Source organism: Podarcis raffonei, chromosome 10, assembly GCF_027172205.1.
Source record: "Podarcis raffonei isolate rPodRaf1 chromosome 10, rPodRaf1.pri, whole genome shotgun sequence".
Taxonomy (NCBI): Eukaryota; Metazoa; Chordata; class Lepidosauria; order Squamata; family Lacertidae; genus Podarcis; species Podarcis raffonei.
In genome coordinates this window covers 20,155,057-20,171,505 of record NC_070611.1, presented here as the reverse complement: position 1 = coordinate 20,171,505, position 16,449 = coordinate 20,155,057, and the positions used below count along the sequence as shown (strand labels likewise).

General features: G+C 42.5%; 1 protein-coding gene across 11 annotated transcripts in view; it reads right to left on the bottom strand.

Annotated features, from left to right (window-relative positions):
- CADPS2 (calcium dependent secretion activator 2) overlaps positions 1-16,449 on the bottom strand; it is a 360,741-nt gene that overhangs the window by 115,421 nt on the left and 228,871 nt on the right. For all 11 annotated transcript variants that reach the window (XM_053405611.1, XM_053405613.1, XM_053405612.1 and 8 more), the window contains exon 13: positions 12,248-12,435. In XM_053405611.1, coding sequence (XP_053261586.1) covers positions 12,248-12,435 — 188 coding nt within the window. The remainder of the gene's footprint in view (positions 1-12,247; positions 12,436-16,449) is intronic.

Sequence of the window (16,449 nt, the reverse complement as noted above, 5' to 3'; positions counted from 1 at the left end):
AGAGGTGTTTTCGGACTGTTCTTCTTCTTTGGCAATCACTCGTAGCCGAGTAAGATTGTCTTCCATAAACACGGTTTTAACAATGAGTCCGTAAGTGACTGTGGAGGCCAATTCTGGATCCACGCAGCCTTCCACAGTGGGGACATTGGTTTCCAGGCAGGAGTTGATCACGGTGTGGATTTGCCAAGCGTGCCTTCCTCTTAGCACGTTTCTCCCTTGCGTCCTGAGTTCGAGTGTTTTCAAAGCCCATGACACCTTTGGTAAAGGCTGTTCTGCAATTGGAGCACTCACAGGCCAGTGTTTACCAGTTGTCAGTGATTATACTACATTTTTAAAGATTTGCCTTGAGAGAGTCTTTAAACCTCTTTTGTTGACCACCAGCATTACACTTTCCATTTTTAAGTTCGGAATAGAGTGGTTGCTTTGGAAGACGGTAATCAGGCATCCACACAACATGACCAGTCCAACAAAGTTGATGTTGAAGAATCATTGCTTCAACACTGGTGATCTTTGCTTCTTCCAGTACACTATTAGTCCCCCTGTCTTCCCAAGCGATGTGTAAAATTTTTCGGAGACACCGTTGATGGACTCTTTCGAGGAGTTGGAGATGGCGTTTATAAGTGGTCCATGTTTCATAAGCAGACAGTAAGGCTGGTAGTACAATAGCTTTGTAAGCAAGCATTTTGGTCTCCCTGAGAATGTCCCAGTCCTCAAACTTTCTGCACTTCAATTGGGAGAAAGCCGCACTCGCAGAGCTCAGGCGATGCTGGATTTTGGCATCAATGTTGGCCCTTGTGGAAAGATAACTGCCTAGGTAGGAGAAGTGATTGACATTTTCCAACGTTACACCATTGAGTTGGATTTATGGCGCTGCAGAGGGGTTAGTTTGTACTTGTTGGTGCAGCACTTTGGTTTTTTTGATGTTGAGTGATAGGCCAAGCTTTTCGTAAGCTTCTGCAAAGATATTTAGGATGGTTTGGAGGTCATTCTCTGAGTGTGCATACACTACATTGTCATCAGCATACTGAAGCTCTATGATGGAAGTTACAGGAATTTTTTTTTTTGGACTGTAGGAGGAAATGGAGAGGCCATTATTAGGTGGCTTTTCTGTTGGTTGATGATGAAGCCAGCTTTGAAGGCTGGGATAGTGATTTCTAGATGATGGCGTGCTTCTTTTTGTGTTGGGGGATGAAGGATTAGATTTTCTAGGTGAGGATAGGTGTGAATGCCCAGAAAGGGGAGCACCAGGGCAACTATAATCTTGCTGAAAATGTGGGTGAATCAAGTGTATATTTTGCCAAGTATATATATGAGAGATATATCCCATTTTCCTCAATTGCCTGTTGTCTGTTGGGGTTGGAACAAATCTGGTGGAAGTTTGTAGCTCTGGTAGCACTTTAGCCTCTTTTGGGGGAACGGGGTCATCAAAGTGAGAGATGCTCAAGACTTGCAACAATGGGCATCCTGGAACAGGAGGTCAAAGGTCTGTTCCTCTAGCATGGATCCATCACTCCTCTTCTTCAGTTACAATGAAGGAGGAGCCTGTACTCGGGGATGGCTTCTTTAATTTGCTGAATAATTTCTGGCGACAGAGGTCCCCCTGTGGGCATCCAGTGTCTTGGATGTGTTGGGAGAGAGGTTGGTTTCCTAGGGGATTGAGATAGAAGAAGCAGCCTCCGGAAACCCCACAAATTCATCCTCATCTGAGGTGGTGGGGTGGGGGTGGAATGAAAAGCCTGTGCCAGGATTGGGTGGCTGTCATCTGAATCCCTTCTCAAGGGAGAGCCAATAGTGGCTGGGTCTGCTGTGGGTCACTGAGGAAGGGAAGGGCCTTGTGGTGACCTAATTGCTGCAGGAGATGTTTTAGAAGCCTCCATGTGTTTCTGCTTCTGTTTAGCCTTGTGGGCTACCGGGAGGTCTACACCATGGAAAGCCGCTGGCTGCTGAGGTGGTTCCATGCTCAGCCATGCAAAGGGTTTGCAGGCAGCAGGCCGACTGCAAGCCCAGAGATCAGGCTGCAGCAACAGGAAGCGTCGATGTGGCCTCCGACACCCACAGGTCCTCTTAGCATGCTCTGTAAGTGCCAAAGGCAGGAACCATGACTTCCATCAAGACATGCTGTCCTAGAGTGGCTTCTCTGGGAAGGCTTCAGGATTTGGAGAAGGAAAGTCCAAAGGAGAAGGGCAAAACTAGCCTGAGTAAAAGCAGGAGCCAATCATGACGGGACTGCTTTGTTCAGGCAGGAGCAACAAAACAAAACAACCTGACTGGGAGCCGCCCACTTCCCCAAGGAGTTTTTTCACCCTCATGAGCAGGGTGGAGCCAGAGCCCAACCCAGTGACTCCATGATGCCAGCAGAAGATCCGCAGCTGCAATCCTACATGTGCTTACTTGGGAGGAAGCCTCGGTGAGCTCCATGGAGCTTACTTCTGAGAAAACATACATAGGATTACACAGCATGATGTATAATCACAGATATCAGCCTAGAACTCTGACCTATCCTGCTTTGTCTGTGAAATTCCTTTTCTCCCCCTTTGTAATGCTGTAGATGAATTGAGTGGATGTCATTATCTGTGTGTGAGCAAAATTCCGAGTGAGAGCTACTGTTTCTGTCCTTGACTTACCTTCTCTCTCCCTTTCTTCCCATTTCTTTTTCTCTTATTTCAGTATCTTAATACCAGCTGGAGCCTCTCTTTACAACGCCATTCTATTCTTTTATTTCTAAAACACTCATAATGCCTCACAAATACAACGGCTTGAATAGGAGGAATACATACAGAGTGGTGGAGGAGGATGTGCTCTCTCAGATATTTCAACGTCCTGCGTGCACCGATGTCCTTCACTCGCGTTAATAAATAAAAGAAATACTTCTACCTTCCTTTTGAATTATTGAAATAAGTTTGGGCAATTATAGGACACACTGTGCTAAACATTAGCACCAAAAGGTTCAAAACCAGACAATAAATAAGGCTAGGGAAGTAGTCGCATGCAGTCAGGCTTCCACATGAAAATTTCTATGAATGTGTCAGGCAGCTCAAGAGTTGGCATGGAAAGTAGGCTTTCATTGTAACCAGTAAAGGCCTTGAGATTTTGTACAAAAAAGAGGGGGGAAGAAAAGAAAAGCCCATCCCCATTCACTGAACAAAATAGTATTAATGAAAGAGGCTGAAAGCTAGCCCATCATATTCTTGTAAGAAACTCATCTTTGCAAGGATGTCCTCTCTTGTCCTTGTCAATTTCAGTCCCAAATATAGAAGGCAATCAAGACCGAGACCTTGATGACAGAGCCAGCCTTTTGAACACCACGAAACAGACTCGTTTGCTTTGTGTAAGCTGGCCATCTATCCTTCAGGTTTATTTATATATTGCTTCAAACATGTATTACTTATCTTTGTTTTCCTGAAGATCAGAGTAAAATACATGCAACTAAAGGAGCAATGGAAGCCAGCAGGTTAATTTTTTGCATAGTCTTCTTAAATTCTCCATGTATAAGTGTGATCAGAAGAAGGCTCATGAAAAATAGGTCATAAAAAAAAGATAGTGGAGTCACTGGACCCCCCTTTTTTGCAGGGGGTAAATCTACATGCATGGTGAAAGTGATCACCCCAGAAGCTCAGGGAGGAGGGAGAACATATTTTGTCAAGAAGCTCTGGCTCATGACTGAATAAGGCCTGAATGGTTGTCTTAAGGGTGGAGATGTTTTTTGTCAGGTGCGGAAATGACGACAAGGCCTTAGTTTCTGAGCACATTTCAAAGTGCTGGTGCTGACCTTAAAGCCTTAAATGGCCTCAGCACAGTTGAAGGAGCATCTCCACCCCCATTGTTCAGCCCAGACACTGAGGTCTAGCTCCAATGACCTTCTGGTAGTTCCAACACTGCAAGAAGTGAGGTTACAGGGAACCAGGCAGAGGGCCTTCTCGGTAGTGGTGGAATGTCCTCCCATCAGATGTCAAGGAAATAAACAACTATCTGACTTTTAGAAGACATCTGAAGGCAGCCCTGTTTAGGGAAGTTTTTAATGTTTGATGTTTTATCCTATTTTTAATATTTTGTTGGAAGCCACCCAGAGTGGCTGGGGAAACCCAGCCAGATGGGTGGGGTATAAATAAATTATTATTATTATTATTATTATTATTAGTTGAGCTAAGACAAAGTACCCTTGTGAATAAGATATGAGAAGAGTTGCTCCATGTGGCCAGCAGTATTGGGTGATGGGATGCTCTGATTTTGCACATGACTGTGGCCTGATGGGAAGTCTTGCTTCTAAGCTTCGCTTCTGCACATGATGTTGCACAAACCGTTCTAATACTAAGACATTCACTCATCACCTAAGAATGTTCAGTTCACATTGAGTTCAGGAAAAACATTGTACTTTGACCTGTTCTTAATGCATCTATTGGAACGTAATTGTTTAAATCTTGCATTATCAATCATTAGTTATATTTTAATTAGGAGGTTTTCATGCCTGTCTAGTTTTGTGCTCCCTTTCCCAGCCTTTAATCTATCGGTGATTAATGCCTATATGCAACCTTTTGCTTTGTACTTGTGTTAACCAATCAGCAATAAGCACATATGTGGCAATGCTGTAATATTCAATAAAAGGGACTCCCCGAGACTTGCTCGAGAGATGCCTCCCAGATGACACTCGCTACCTGTCTGTCGTTATTTCAACCCAACAATTGGATGACCTTTATGGGCCCCCCTATATTTGACATAGATATGGAACTTACTTGTCATTGATTTGAGATCTGATTGTCCCCACTTATTTGTTTTGTTTTTTATTAATATTGTTCTGTATATTTTACTTTTATGAACCCTAAACCTAATGTAAAAACTTTTCAAAAAAGTTATTAAAAAATAAAGAAATAAAAAACATGAAGAGACACTTGGTGACTCTTCTTGCATTTTGAAATGAAATTACCTTTTTTCTTTCCTTCTGGTGACTCTCTTTTTCCCTTCTCACTCTTGCTGTTTTCCTCCCTGTTCTGTCTTCTTTTCAGATTCATGTAAGACTAGAAACTACCTAGAAAGTGTACCAAACAAATTTTCTTCCTCCGGTTTAATACAGAGATGCCTAGTTTGTTTGAGAAAGCTGTTGGCAGGAGAGGTGAAGATGAATCGTTGGTGAAGACTAGAGTAGTGATTTAGTTTCCTTACAGCAAATAAATTAAAATGGTCAGAGTTGTATAAAAGCAGAGTAATTTCCTGTTCAGAGAAATTCCTATAGGTAAACTTTTGAAGAGATCCTTTGGTCTTCTTAATCTCTGGAGTTCTGGTTAATCCCACCTCCACTGAACTGGACTCTGCAGGTTTAATAGGAGATTATGGAATCCTCTTATAAGTTTTCCCCTTCTGTATGGCCATTTTGTATTTTTATACTGTTGCTTTTTGCTATGTTTATTTAGTTTTTCAATCAGCTTTGGACACTGGTGGATAAATCAGAAATTTTATGTCAGATATTTTGCTCTAGAACTATTTTAGACTCCCTTCTAGTTTGGGTCCTATAATGTTGCTTCTTTATTTGGGTAAAATTATTGTTGAGCGCTTGATTTATTAATTTTTTAAAAAAGCTTCCTTTAATCAGGAATCTGCTGAAAATGCCTGGGAAAATGGAAATGCAAGTCAGGGTGGCAACCAAGTGCTTTTGCCTTCAGTTGGAAAGGAGTTGCATTGACAGGGAGAGCAGGAGACCTTGACAATTAGCAATCATTTCACAAAGAGGCCAGGGCTGTCTATATGAGCACTGTATCAGTGCAGAGGAAACCTATGAAAAACATTTAACAATCAAAGCTACTCCATTTGTAAGTCAGGCATATGGACAAGAATGGGAGGACATCAAAGGGAACAGACAATTGTTGAGCTTGTGTCCAAGGTGGCAAAAAAAGAAGTCGTTGTATAAGATACAAGAGATCATAAAGTCAAGGACAGAGAAATAAGCTGCCTAAAAAAAACCAATCTAACATTGAGCCAAATTTGATAAGTTGGTGTACTCGTGAATTCTTTCTTTTTCCTAAAACTGAGTTGGATCTTTAAATGACTACCATGTAACTTGGCATATGAGTAAAATTATCTGTGCCATAAAACCTTAATCCCATCCCAAACCTCCAGTCAAAAGAGTGCACCCATGGACTAGAATTTTCTTTCTTTCACTGTTGCAAAAATATAGACTGAAAGCTGGATTATCCACCATTTTTTAAACCTGCAATTGTAGAAAAGCTAACTGAATATATTATCAAAGCAGAACACCTTTATTGCAGCAGTGAGGTCATTATCCTGTTTGTTAAGTTGTGGGTGAACATATCAGACGACACAGCGATTCTTCAAACAGCTCTTGTTTATTCAGAGGCAGAACAGAACTGAACTGAAGAGCTCAGTCAGCCTGCTTATATAGAGCTCCAGAACAACGTAACTGTAGCAACTTTCTAAAACTATCCAATCACTGAACATCACTTTCGATCCTTCATTTGCATACAAACTATCCAATCACTGAAAGTCACTTTCGATCCTTCATTTGCATAACTATCTACAGTATTATTTTTTTTGGTAAATATTTATTGGAATTTTCAAAAAATAAAGAAAAAACAAAAAAAACAATTAAAAACACATAAAATTTACATTTCTTACTGTCAATGACCAATTTCCTTGACTTCCCCACACCTCCCCTTCTTGTATTCCAGTTCCAATTTTTAGCTCAGCAAGTTCTTGTCCCCAAACTTTACCTTATTTTCTCTAATTCATTTTAGTTAACCAATTTTAACTTATAAACCTCAATCTTTATACATCAATACTTATTCTTAAAAATCTTTTTCTAAGGTCGGCCCCAATTCCCTTCCCCGAATTCCCCATTTTTATGTTATTGGCAAAACAAAATTAAATGAAACAGAATATAATTGTACACCCTTTGGATTCCCAAAGCCCCACCACCCCCTTTCCCGGTTTCGAACCCCAACAAAAGTCCATCAGTCCATCTGCAGTCAGCCTGGCGACCTCACGTCCGAGGCTCTTAATTCTCTCTCAATTCCTCTCTGCCGGTTTTTTTGATAGTCCTTTATATTGAACTCCAAATCTCGCAGAAGCTCTGTCCCAGTAAGGTCCATGTTTCTTCCAGCCAGGCCTCCATATTTAAAAGTGGAGCCAAAATCTTGTTTCTTACTTCTCTTAAGTCCAAATGTCCCAAAAGCTCCAGTTTCCACTTTAGCCAGGTTTGTATTCCATAGGTCTTCAGATCTCCACATAGGGAGATCTCTCCATTCTCCATTCTTCAATTCAAACCAGATTTTCATCATCCTGATCTTATTTTCCTTTATATCCATCTTAACCGGCCTCTGGCTCTCCTCAATCATCTGTGGCATTATAGCTCCTCCTTCTTTTCCCTTCAAATCATCATGTTCCTCTTTCATCACATTCTCAGATTTCTCAAATTTCTTTTCTTGTTCAACTGCAAAAAATTTTAATTCGACTGCAAAACTTTCCTGTTCAGCTGCAAAGACTTGAGTCAAGTCCCTCCCAGGCTCAGTAACTTTATTTACTGTTCCATTCAGTATTGTAACATTTGTAGCCAAAACATCACTCTGTTCCTGCAACTTTCCCAAGAGAAAAAAAGTCCTCTCCAGTTCAGCCAGTGTTTTTCCACTTACAGCCATTTTTGTAATGTCCTAAACCCCCTCTAGAGGGATTCTGGTTTCTTAATATCTTCCAGTTCCAACCCAAAAGTCAAGTTAGCCTTTTCTTCTTTATTTTTAACAATTTGTTACCAAATTGTAACGAATATAACCAGCAAAGACAACAGAAACAAAGTTCTCCTTTTTCCCCAACTTTGACAGCTAGTTTGACAGCTGTCAAAGTCTTTATGTCTCTTCCGCAGGCTCTCTCACCGATTGCTCCCGGGTCTTGGGGGAGGGGTGAATTCCGCTCTCAATGTTAGCTCTTATCCTCCAGCACAATCACTTATATTGCCAAAACGTGGAGTTAATTGCTTTTATCCACAAAAAAGAAAGGTATTCTCTCAACCTTAGTTGTAAAATCCTTGCTTTAAGATGTTTACAAGGCGGGTAGGCGGACTTCCTCTTTACACCTTACCCGGTCGTGCCTAATTCCCAAAAAAATTTCCCTTTTAAGTCCAATTTCCGTATTACTCACGGGTTGTTACTTTTAGTCCAAATATTCAGAGAAAGAAGTCAGTGCTCTCCGTCCATGGCATGCGGCTTCACTCAGTAGGGGAAGCAGTCGACTCACAGCACCGCACCGCTCTCCGTCCCCCGTTCCGGAGCCTTTAAAAAGGCTCCTTCGCGGGTCGGGGGGGCGCAAATGGTGCCCGCCGAGTCACCAGGTCCACAGGCTTCAGCGCCTGTGGTTTCTGAGGGTCCCCGCGTCGCCGCCGCGGCAGGACCCGACCCCTACTAAGCCGATTCCCTCCGGAGCTCGGAGGGAATCCGCCATTAGGCGATGGCGCTAACCCGGAAGTCCAACTATCTACAGTATCCCCCTGCTGGCCCAGGGTGAGAACTTCAGTACATAACACTGTTCTTCTTTTTCTTGTTGTTGTTAGCATCTATTTGTCTTGAGAGACAATGGAGTGCACCTCCGGGGGTGAAGGCAAACTGTTGCATTAGCAGCACTGAAATTACCTCTCTGGGGTGCAAGCCTGGGCAGTGTGTATGGAGGTCCTGGGCTATCCAGACAACAAGACCCCTCTCTTGGCCTTGATGTGGTCCAACGGAAATCAGAGCAATACATTTGGCACCAGCTTGGCTGGAGGAGTTGCCGGAAGAAGGCCTACAAGGTGCCATCCAACCATCTTAGGGACACCACTCCTTTTCTTCTCCCAGAGATGACCTATAAGGCAGCAGAGGTTTAGGGCAAGAGTTTTCCTTCTCTTAGATGGGCTTCCTTTCCAGGTGGCAAGCCCCATCTGCCCTTCATTACCCTCTGCGGCATGTGCTGAAACCGTCTTCCTGACCATTGGACCCACTACTGATCTTGTCCGCTCAATCTACTGAAGCCTGTCTTGACACGCAGGGGAAGTCCCTAACTCACTGAACTTTGAGGCTCATTGGCTACTCTCACCTGGTTTAGCTGGCAAGTCAAAGCCGTTCCCAGGGTGTGGCCGCTGTTGCACGCTGACAGCTTCTAGGAGCTACCTGTGAGAGCTGAGTGCAGGATGGGGACCAAAGGTGGGCAAACTACTCCAGAAGGAACAGAACATGTCCCCCCAGAAGTTCTTTCTTTCTTTCTTTTTCTCTTTCTTTGACAATCACTCATAGCCGAATAAGATTGCCTTCCATGAATATGGAATTCAATAAATTGAATATTCAGCCACTTATTATTGAGGGGAAGTGCGTGGAACAGGTCTCAGTGTTTTGATTTCTGGGAATGGAGTTGAGAGACGACCTAACCTGGGGAGAGAACAGCAAAGACCTGGTGAAGAGAGCACAGCAGAGGTTATATTTTCTGAGAATCCTCCAGAAAAACAATCTCTCAAAGGACCTGTTGATGGCATTCTACCATTGCACTGTGGAGAGCGTACTAACTTATGGTCTGTGCGTGTGGTTTGGGAGCTGCACGGCCAGGGAAAAAACAATGCTATCCAGGGTTGTAAAGACTGCAGAGAGAATTATTGGGTGCACTCTTCCCACCTTAGATCAAACCTATGCTGCCAGGTGCCATAAGAAAGCGGCAGAGATAGCACATGATAGTACGCACCCTGGAAATGATCTCTTTCAGCTTCTGCCTTCTGGAAGAAGGTATAGGGTTATAAAGGCCAGGACTAGCCGCCTGAAAAACAGTTTCTACGCTAATGCAATTCTGGTTCTAAACGCAGCATAAGGGGTCTCTGTAGTATAGTGTTTCTTAAAATGGGGTTTTAGAGTTTTTTAGGGGTTTTTGAATGTTTTATGTAGTTTTGTAGCAGTTTTATGTAGCTTTTATGTAGTTTTATGTAGTTTTCTGGTAGTTTTATGTAGTTTTCAATTTCATTGTTCCACAAGGGACAATGACAATAAAGATATCGTATCATATCGTAATATGGTTTTAACAGTGCATTCTTAAGTTGGTTTGGAGGTCAATTCTGGATCCACATGTCCTTCCACAGCAGGGACACAAGTTTCCGGGCAGAAGTTGATCATGGTGAGGATTTGCCAGACGTGCCTTCCCCTTATCTTGTTTCTCCCTAGCGTCCTGAGTTTGTGCTTCTTCAGAGTCCATGACGCCTTTGGTAGAGGCTATTCTCCAATTGAAGTGCTCACAGGCCAGTGTTTCCCAGTTGTTGGTGTTTATTTTTTAAAGATTTGCCTTGAGAGCATCTTTAACCTCTTTTGTTGTCCACCAACATTACACTTTCCATTCTTAAGTTGGGAATAGAGTAGTTGCTTTGGAATATGATAATCAGGCATCTGAACCACATGACCAGTACAACCAAGTTGATGTTGAATACTAATTGCTTCAACACTGGTGATCTTTCCTTCTTCCAGTACAATGACATTAGTTCGCCTGTCTTCCCAAGTGGTATGTAAATTTTTTGGGAGACACTGTTGATGGAATTTTTCAAGGAGTTGCAGATGGTATTTATAAGGGGTCCATGTTTCACAAACATAAAGTTGGTAGTACATTAGCTTTGTAAACAAGCATTTTGGTTTCCCTGCAAATGTCCTGGTCCTCAAACATGCTATGCTTCAATCAGGAGAAAGCTGCACTCACAAAACTCAGGCAATGATGGATTTTGGCATCGATGTTGGCCCTTGGGGAAAGATAACTGCCTAGGTAGGAAAAATGATCAACATTTTCCTACATTACACCACTGAATTGAATTTATGGTGCTGCAGGGGGGTTGTTTTGTCCGTGTTGGTGCAGCACTTTGGTTTTTTTAAAGCTATTGAGCGATAGGCCAAGCTTTCTGTAAGCTTCTGCAAAGATATTTAGAATGGTTTAGAGGTCATCCTCCGAGTGCGCACAGACTATGTTGTCATCAGCATATTGAAGTTCATATTGAAGCTCTGTGACAAAGGTTGGTTATGGTAACCTTACTCTTTGCTTTCAGCCTACTCAAATCGAAGAGCTTTTCATCTACCCTTCCTCTAACACCACACACAATCCTCTTCATTCTACACACTGATATTCTTGAAATCTACACATGCACACAATTAAAAGTCTGTTTACCTGTAAGCCATTAATATGGAAACAGATGTGCTCAAAGTAACAAAGCGAAGTTGCCCGAAGCCACCTGTCCCTTGGGATGAACATGCACCCATTTATTGAATTATACAGCTAGGGATTGTTTGCCTTGTACCACTGCTGCAAATTCAGGGCTTTTGCTATACAAGCCCTAATTATGCTCTCAGAAAAACCGAATGTTCACTTAAATTCACATGTCCATTTACTCTACTTCATTGCAAGTGTGACAGAATTCAAACCATTTTAGCAAGGAAAGGAGTAACGGAAACTAGGACAGAGGCCAGAGTCTATCACATGAAGATCAAGGAGTCCAAAATCCCCTCTTTCAAAACAACTGCAGCTTTCATTTCAGAATATGAAAATGCTACACACACTATAAAATTTCACCCTACCAGTGAAGGGAAACATAAATTGTACTACTTCCAAACTTAGCTCAAAGCAGAGTTCTAGATGTATCTTGAGAAGCAAAAACAAAGCCAATATTGAGAGCAATTCATTGGAACCTATGATAGCAATTTTCCCAGACATGTTATGCATGGTAGACACTGACAGAGATTTTTAGGCCCAGGCATAGGTCAATGATAGAAGTTCACACCAGCACCCAGAGGTCATCATTGGGTCCCACAAGTGTTCTTCATTTGCACTGGACATCTATAGGTCACTAGAAAGCAGGGTCTTCCTAGGCGGCATTACATTTCTCCTAAATAAGTGACGCGTATATTTATTCAACTCCAATGAATGCATTGTTCCCCACCCCTTCATGCGTTTACAAAATATGCACCTCCCCTTTTTATGCTACAATGCATATAAAGACATGTAACAAACATCTGCTGCGTTTGGTGAGAAATAGCCCTTCAACGTAGAATGCCTGCATATTTTCAAGCGAGGTTCGCTTTGATATAAAAATGTTCTACTGCACTTCAGAACACACACAGACCGTTTGCAAGAACTGAACTCTTGATGCTCGTTCATTCCTCTGCTACACCGTGTGTGGGTGAAGCTAAGTCTAAATACGTCACTCGCCTCTCTTTGCCACATAGCCTAATGACTTTCCTGGCAAGTCTGCGTATTAAAATACCTGTTGCCGTGAACATGAGAAGCACAAAAGGCAAAGCTGTAATGGAGCAAGGTTGGGTCAATGACAGCGCCATTCTCCGAGTGTTCCATCAATTCATTCAGGTAGCACAGATGGCGGTGACAGCCCCTCACACCGTAACGAGCGCAGTATTCGTCTAACACAAAGACTTGGCCCGGGCTAAACCAACCCTGTAAGAGATGGGAAGGGGCAAAGTGTTGCGTCATTAAATCTGGACTGTTCTTTTATGCACTGTTTTCAAATATTTTCAGAGAGAAAGAACAGAAAACTACAGTTTTCCATGCAATATACAGTGGAACCTCGGTTTTTGAACATAATTCATTCCAGAAGACTGTTCGAGTTCCGAAACGTTCAAAAATCAAAAACTCAGTACAGAAGCTTCAAAACGGAAAAAATTAATATGGAAAACTCAACCAGGAAACCGCCTCAGAAGTTCGACTTCTGAGGCGCGCTTGAAAATGGAAGCATTTACTTCCAAGTTTACGGCGTTCCGAGTTCCGAAATGTTCGTCAACGAAAACTACAATGGTTACACTGTATTTTTAATCAATGTGATTTGTCGTTGGCTCCAAAATTGACAGTGTCATGAACAATTTTTCGGCAGGGAGAGGAGGAAGGAAGAGAGGTATCGCAAACAGAAATGCATTAAAACGTTCAAAGTTATTTTCTGCAATATTCCCAATTCTTCCTGAGGAAGGAAGGTTAGAGGTTTCTCATGCAGAGTGTTGCTTTAAGGAAAAAGAACAAATATGAACGGCTTAGAATTAACTTATGAGAGAAAGCGTGTTCTCCTTCATGGAGAGCACGTGTTAAGGTGGGGGCCGCCAGGACACTCCAAAGTTGGGGGCGGGCTAACTGATCGTTGGCCACTGATGCGATTGGGGCTTTCCTTGTTGTTGGGAAGAAATTAATGTTGCCATTTATTGATTGACAGCCAGAAATGCTAAAACTCCTTGCACGAGGCTAGGGCTTCCTCTTTTCGCCCGTGCAGCGGATTGCCCGTCCCTCCCTCCCTAGAATAGGGTTGTTCGCTTTGACCTTGCTATGCCTGTCATGGGGTCGTCTGCTTTGGAGCGGGGGCCCGGTAGGAATTTTGTCCATCTGGCTGATTGGCTGGAGCCATTTGGTTTTTGCCTACTGTGTAGCAAATCGTCACAACTTGTAAGGTTGTGGCTAGGCATTGGTTTATGGTTTGGTTGGTTGAGGGGCATGGATTGGCTGTGCCTGCCCCTCTAATACTGCTGCTGCAAGGGATTCCGTTAAAGGAATTGGGGGCTAACTATTGCTTGTCCACTCTGTCAAGGGGGCTCGGGCCATAGCAATGAGCTCCTGGTTGCATTTGGGGTGAGGGCAGGTTCCCTGCTCCGCGTAACCCCCAAGTGTATTCCCCCATTCTGACTTTCGCATCGTGCGGAATGTCAGTCTGTCCCCCATGGTGGGGGCAGATAGTCGCAACCAATGCCTAAGCAACCACTCACAAATTTGTATTTTAATAAAGTTGTGGCCAAAATTATGCCAAAAACTTTAAACAAAAATTCTGTGTGATGTGTGAGTTATTGGGGTGGCCCTGGGGACCTCGACACGCAAAAGGCACACAGCAAAAGGGAAGTTTCACTGCTCATGAGAAGAGTCCAAATTGGTTATTGGGAGATATCACCAAGGTTGTGCCCAGTCAGTTTCCAATATTTTAAGAGGAAAGTATCCTCCCTGCACAAACCCCTCACATCCAAAATGCCCCAGTGCTGACAACCAGACCTGCCAGTTATTACATCTAGACTGTACATCCTACAATGGTCTCAAAGTGCCCTGACCTCAATCAGTAGTGTTTGGTGAAATTTTCCGTAGGGGAACAGTTAGGGCCAGAGGCACCAGCCTGCGAAGCACCATTGCAACTTCAAACCACAGTTTATGAAGCTAGCTTGTTTCTGAAAACATTCATTAAGATCAACCACAGTTTAGCGTTTGGATACCAGGATATACTGTGGTTAACTGAACTTGGAAGCACCAGCTCGTGGCTATGACAAGAGAAGGGAGTGTGTGATCCCAGTGGGAAGCTATGCTACCTCCCATCATAATAATCCATAGTTTAACATGATGTCTGAATGGGTTAAGAAAGGAATCCAGGAGTACATCAGAAAGATCGCTGACACACTTGCTAGAATTAGGGATGGTGCTCAGTAAGCCATCGGACTGCACAAGACAGACATAGAAAGAAATGAAACATGGCAGTGTTTGGGTGAGAGGTTTTTAGACATTTTGTCTGAAATTGTTATTGGAGACGAAGGTGGCTTTCAAAAGATAACTGGCTTAAATAAAAACATCAGATTATCTTGTAGCACCTTATACAATTATTACAACATAAGCTTTCATGGACCAGAGCATCAGATGTCTATGAAAGACCTGATGCCATAATAAAAGTGTTAATCATTAAAGGTGTGAAGAGTCTCGGCTGTTTTTACTGCGACTAACATTGATACTCCTCTTAAAGTTATTACGGTACACAAACTTTTTTTTCCAGTAAAAGGAACTTTGGCAATGTAGGGTGTTGTCTGATTTCCAAACCAAAGTGTGAAAAATAATGAGTACATCTTTAAAAAAAGAATCTACACACTACCTTTCACTTTGAAAAGAAAGACCAATGTGGTTCAGATAAAATAACAGTATTAAAATAAAATATCAATCATGTTAACCAGTAACTGGTATTAACGGTCAGGGAAATGCTGGGGTAAAGTACGTTTTCAAGTGTGTGTGGAAACTGTCGGGAATTCAAGCCCATATCAGGAGAAACTGGCAACAATCCCAGGCACCCGGCTTGATTCCCTGTTGACCTCCCTGGCTGCATTCCCCAGCGAGCGCAGGCTAGGTCTCGATCGGCGATTCTTCTCAAACGTGGGAAGAACACCCCCCCTCTTTCCTGCCCCCTGGCAGGGGAAAGAGATAGACAGAAACGTATTTACATGCCTTTATTTCTGTCTTTGCAGCGTTACAAAAAACATGACTGCTCTCTTCAAACTCCAGCAGTGTAGAGACAAACACTTCCTACACTTCCTGGACAGGAACAAACGGAAGAGCTCATATTACACTCTGAGCTAATTCCGGTGCTTCGCACTGTGAATTGACTGCCCCTCTGTTTCCCACGGACAGTCCCAACATTCCCATCATGTTTACTTTTCAAGCTAGCACTTTGCAGCTGCATTGCTTCAATATCGTAACATAGTAAGAGACTGCCAGATCATTGCATAAGTTAGGACACAGCAGAGAAAAAATACGTATCTGCAGACAGTGGCATCCTAATTTTGGTGAGCAATTTTCAGACTGAATATGTTTAATTTGACAGAGTTGAAAGTTAGTTCCTCCTTGGCTAGGTGACACTTTTCTGCCTAAACATTGCAAAAGTTGGATGCACTTGGACATGCTCACCATAGAAATAATATAAGCAAAGCTTGGCTGTCGACAGAGAATAGATAATACTAAAAATTTACTTATTCTGAGAAACAGAAATGGAGTCATAAGTAGAAACAACTAAGGAGTGGTTACTCATTTCTGCACAAAATTCCCCAGGAGTTTTTTCTCACACTCAAGCTCTACCTGCACAACAGAAAGGTAGGAGTTTTTGAAGTTATCAAGTTAATATTGTGATAATCACTTTTATTTTATAATTGCTTAGAAGCTCCCTACTGTTTACTGGAGAGTGCAATAAAGGAATTTCAGTATTGCTAATAGTTTAAATCATAGGTTATGTTTAAATCTAATTGTTTCATATTAGTTTTGTTTTGTTTTGTGGTGTCGCTACTTTCATTTAATTTGCTGAAATGCAAAAGTTGGACGATTAAAAGTAAATTTTCAGCATCTGCAGACTGACAGAAGCAACGGTATGGTTAATTTATTTATCTTTTTCTAAAGTTGATGTATGTGAAAAGATTCTAAGGGAGCCTTTAATAATAGAACCCACTATTCTCACAGAAGAAGGAAAATAGTGTGGGGTTGTGACTGAATTCAGTTTTGGAGGGGAGAGCTGTGCACATGGGAAAGGCGAACAACCCAGAAGCTGTGGAACGGAATGTAAGAAAATGTTTGTCAAGAAAGCTCTGGCCTATGACTGAAATAGGTCTGAATGTTTGTTCTGAGGATTCCACATGCTACACACTTGATAGGTAAAGGTAAAGGGGCCCCTGTCCATTAGGT